The sequence below is a fragment of the Sipha flava genome, unplaced genomic scaffold, assembly GCF_003268045.1.
Source record: "Sipha flava isolate LNK unplaced genomic scaffold, YSA_version1 67_pilon_pilon, whole genome shotgun sequence".
NCBI lineage: Eukaryota > Metazoa > Arthropoda > Insecta > Hemiptera > Aphididae > Sipha > Sipha flava.
Window position 1 is genome coordinate 382,921 of NW_020273607.1, and position 5,116 is coordinate 388,036.

The 5,116-nt window shown below is 29.4% G+C and overlaps 1 protein-coding gene across 2 annotated transcripts; it reads right to left on the reverse strand.

The window, feature by feature from the left end:
- Positions 1 to 563: 563 nt before the first annotated feature.
- On the reverse strand, positions 564 to 3,072 carry LOC112691851 (ubiquitin domain-containing protein UBFD1-like). 2 transcript variants are annotated; one of them, XM_025566271.1, is made up of 6 exons: positions 2,880 to 3,072; positions 2,738 to 2,821; positions 2,262 to 2,680; positions 2,082 to 2,204; positions 1,617 to 1,805; positions 564 to 741 (listed from the first exon to the last, which is right to left on the reverse strand). In XM_025566271.1, the coding sequence occupies exons 2-6, from the start codon at positions 2,748 to 2,750 to the stop codon at positions 643 to 645; spliced, it is 843 nt and encodes a 280-aa protein (XP_025422056.1). In that variant the 5' UTR covers positions 2,751 to 2,821; positions 2,880 to 3,072; the 3' UTR covers positions 564 to 642. The 2 variants fall into 2 exon arrangements, with proteins under 2 accessions (XP_025422056.1, XP_025422055.1); XM_025566270.1 differs by having other exon boundaries at positions 2,738 to 3,072.
- Positions 3,073 to 5,116: the final 2,044 nt, after the last annotated feature.

The window sequence follows — 5,116 nt, forward strand, 5'->3', positions numbered from 1 at the left end:
CATCAATGATTATTCATTAACACCAGAAATAATTAAATCTGCTTAAAGTATTAAGAAAACAAAAAGAAAATATACAGGGAAATCCTCAATGAAGCCACCATTCACACAAATAGGGATAAAGAAGAAAAAATAACTTCTGTCTTAGCCGCAGTATCTTCATCAAGTTTGTTTAAAATGTGATGCTATGGTGCATGCAGTTTACAGAAATGGTGTAGAAGTCCATATAATACAGATATTACCACAGTTATTATGAAAAACCAAGACGGATAATGTAAGGGTTAACCTCACAAAATGTATATTAGGCGGATAATATGGTGATGATTAAGTTTAACTGTTGAACACAAAATTTATTATCAAGAGGAACTTGTTTTTATTTTATACAATATCATAATGATTACCATTTGCCCTGGTAAAATGTATTTGTAAATTACAGCAATAGGATTATAAAACATTTATACAAATACAATTTGTTATGAAAGTTTTACAAGATGAACATGAAAAATAATAGAAAGCAAAATTTTGAGCCTTTAAAAAAAAAAAAAAAATGAAATTCAACATTTATAAATATATTCTTTTTAAATTAATGTAAAATAATAAGTAATTTAAGGAAAAATAAACGACTAGAATAATAACAAGACGCATTTAACCTCCAAATATAGCCTCTTTTATGGAGTCAATATACTGTGCTGGTACCCAGTATACCCAATAACGAGAAGCTTCTGTCGTGCCCAACTGGAAACCCTAGTATAAAAAAGAAACAAAAATAGAAAATATTGCATTAGATGAATAAGTATATGGTTTTGTGATTTATTAAATTATAAATTAACTATAATAACATACAGATGTGTTTTTATCATTTAAATTATACCAAAGAAATTTATCATGAATGTACTTAATATTAAAAGTCTCACTTTTTATTAGGTTTGTATAAATAGAGTTTAATACAGTTTAATATATATAAAAAAAAAAAACAAAATATTTTAGACTAGCACTTTTTGAAGTCCAATAAAACATTTAAATTTGCTGTAGTAAATAATAAAATAATGATTTAATTACAACTAATGTAGATACACAAAAGATTTGTAGGACAATTTCTTTAGGTACGAGCTACTACCTAAAGCTAGTACCTAGCTACTAGGGTATCAATAACAATGTAGTTGCTAACTCATTGGCGAAGTCCACCCTCTTTCTTAGGCTGTTCTCTCACCCATATTTCCTATACTCACAAATTTTGGCTAAACCAATAGTAAACCTGTCAATTTAATAAAATACCTATTGTATATACAAATGTATAACTGTATAACCTAATTGTATAGACATATACACATTTCTTAAGAATTTAAAAATGATAATAACGTATTGTATATGCATACAGTTTGATTTCATTGATATTGTAATTAAAAATATATAGGCACTACCTATCTAATATAACTATTACTATATTATATGTCTTTTATTTGGAGATAAAACAGACATTACCATATTATACAATATACTTATATCAAAGAATTTATTTATAACACTTTCATGCATGGCTTACTATAATACCTGTATAGTGACAATTGATTTTAGAGATAATTTTTTGAATACATATATAGTTCAACATTTTAACTTACCACTATATGATATTCAGCATGTCCTTCGATAGGTTCACTAACTACATGTCTGATCGTGTTCATGGCTATTTTTTGAGTTCGCTCTTTAGTACCTATCCAAAGTTGATCCAATTCCAATTTAAATGTCAGTCTTACTTTTCCCCCGTGTTTGTTAAGCATTCCACTTAAAGGGTAAGGTGGTAATGGATCCTGAAAAACAAAATTTTTTTTTAGATATTATAAAATGTACACATGAATGAAAAAATAACAATATTTTACAATTCCATTTAATTAAGAGCTAAAAATATATACAACTAATTTAATGTAAAGTTTTGTATTTTTTAAATTTAATTTAAATAATAATCAAATAATAAATTAAAAATAGAATAAAATCAGAAAATACCTAAAAGAATATTAAACAATATAAGATATACTGATAACTTTTAATACTAACACATATGAATATATTTTTATAGTAACACACACCTTAATATTTAAAATTCCAACCATTGCATCATCTGGTATACCACGTTCTAACACTTTCATGTGTAGTTTCTTTTTACACAATGGTTCTTTAACCGTTGAACTAGATTTGGCCGCATTTGAGTCCTATGAAAAGAAAACATTTTAAAAATGTCTTTAAATAACTCAATTATTTGCACAAACCTCATCCACATTTGCTACTGATACGGCTACAATATCTTGTAGCTTGGCACCGACTACCATAATTTTGGAAGATGAATTGACATTCAAAGACTCTAAAGTTTGGTCATCTTTTGCCAGACCTTTGATCATGATTTTTTGCATCTTGCTAGGTACACCTATCATGTCAACCAGTTTATCTTTGAGCTGACCAATTGTAGACAACAGTGGCATGGAAACTGTGTATTTATCTTTGTTATGGATTATGGTAAATTCAACAGGAGGAGACTCATCAATGGCATCGGAAGCTTCTTTTTTCATATCACTATCGACCACTGTGGTCTCATCGTGTTTGGCCACAATCGTCTCATCTTCGGTCACAGTAGTTTCATCTTTGGCCACTTTGGTCGCAACCACGGTTTCTTTGAGACCGTTGATCTCTTCTGAAATCAAATAAAATTAGATAATCAACTTGCACAGTTCTTGTGACCGTCACTTACCAGGTGTCTCCATCGAACGGTCTAGGAACGGATCCGCCGACAGCAGGTACAATCACAGTACACCTACCCAACGGTTTGCGCTGTCTAAAATACGTAATATTAGTGGTCTTACGGTCCAGTAGCTACATCGAGCTGTGCGCACTGTTTAATGGCGTTTCCGTACGTGCGTCCGTAGACAGTTACGGTTCTACTTTGTTTCGTGTTCGCAGCAGCGAAACGGTCTACGACTCTTGTGATGACGACCACGTTCAAACATTTACCTCGTCACGATGCCATGATGAGCACTATTGTGCATTATACAATGTTTACTCGTGTGGATGATATGAAAATTTTCGATTCTCCCGTTATCTGCGTATACAGAATATTATCAGATCCGTGTCTCCAGTGCAGCAGTTTGAAGAGAATTTTCTGTAAAACTTACGGAAAAAAAAAAAAAAAAAACTGTTTGCTATTATAAATTTATGATTTTTACGTATCTCGTGTTTTGCGCTTACGGCCCGTCAAAAAGGCATCGCGACCCATACGGGTTTTTATCGACCGGTTTTTGTATCAATAAAAAAAAATAAACATAAATGAACCGGCGATTACTGTACCTAATTGTGTTGCACGCAATGAATCGTGCAATCAAACGCACTGAAATTTAAAAAAAATAAATAATATTCCGAGGAAAAAAGGTATACCGCGCCGAAGATGTACTCCAGGTAGTTCAACTGAACTGCCTGGAAATTTGGAATGTTAAAAAAAATAAAATAAAAATTGTTTTTAATTAAATAATTTACATAAATATATTTATATAGGTATTATTTGACAAATATATTCTATTCAAAATACATAATTATTATATAACATCTTTAATTATTAAAGATGTTTGAAAAATGTGTTGATATTTGAATCAGTAGTTAATTGGAAGGGGTGGTTGGGTAAATCTAATTATTTGAACTGGCAGTTTCAATTTCATTCGACGCCATTGAACTGTACAGTTAGGTAACTGAAAATATTTTATTTGTAAATATTGAAAACCTTATAGTAATATTAATTGGATTACCTGGATTCGCGTGGAACAGTGCCTCGTGGCTGAGATGAAAACTATTCCGAAAACCGTGTCGAACTTCGTTTAAAGATTTATGTATTTTATACTCTTTGTTGCTTGAAATAAAACGAATATAATACACTCGTAGAGAAGTACAATTAGTGTTGTTGCTTACAACAGATATTATAGGCAGGGCAGTCATAAGAATTTTTTGGGCCTGGGCCATTGATTCGGAGGCCCCTCAATGATTACAATAATATATGAATATGATAAAAAAATATACACAGAGTTTGGCAAATTTTGGTATAGTTTTCCAAACATTCAACCAATCAATATCATTTTATTGCATTGGTACAGTTAATTATATTGTTAATAATTTCTCAGCAATGTATTAAATGTTAAAAAATATTTATTATTATTTTGTTTTTTAATTTATAGCTTCAAGTTACAACTAATATAGCTCAACAATTATGTGATAGAAAAGTACAAATTAAAGATAAAACATTACAAAATTACGACCTTTAAAAAAAATAGATTTTATATAATAAAGCCAGAATCCAAAATAAACTTAATAATACATTTAATAGTGAAGATGTAATTAGTATTGAGAATGGAATGGAGGTTAAAAGGACATTTGAAAGATCTAAGGGATTTAATTAAGTCTAGACGTTCGGTTATCAGAGCAGGGCAAACGAATAATATATGAGATAGATCGCAAATACATTCATCGAGAAGCAGTGTACAGAAAGGATTAAAAAAAAATATATAAATATTATGCTTATTTATTTTTATAGGCGGAGCTGAAACCGTAAAGACAATGATTCAAACGAGTCCGTATTGTCCACTCAACATCGTACTGGTAATACAATTAGTTATTTGAGATTCGAGTAAAATTTATGCATAATAATAAACTATAAGTCATGAAGTTTTTTTGCACCAACAATTAATGCTAAGTACTTACATTTTATCAACTGTTTCTATTGAGAATTTTCATAAAAACTTTGAAAGTGATATTTCTGCAGTGCAGTCATCTTCATTTACACCAAGATGAATGCTCATGAAATTGATTTATTTTAAAATCTTAATTGTTTCGGATAATGTTCATAGTTACTAATATGTGTCAGTAATATTAAACACTTCACTCGATACATTAGAGATATAATCTCTTCACTTAAATTATAATATGCATAATAGTATTTATTTATATGAGAATTCTTAATTTTAATGATATTATAAGATAAAACAAAAATTATTAAATGGTAAACATTCTTGAATAAATATATAAATGAATAGTTTATGCGTGAAATAAATAAATAAATAAAATGCATAGTCTGGATTATTAAAATATG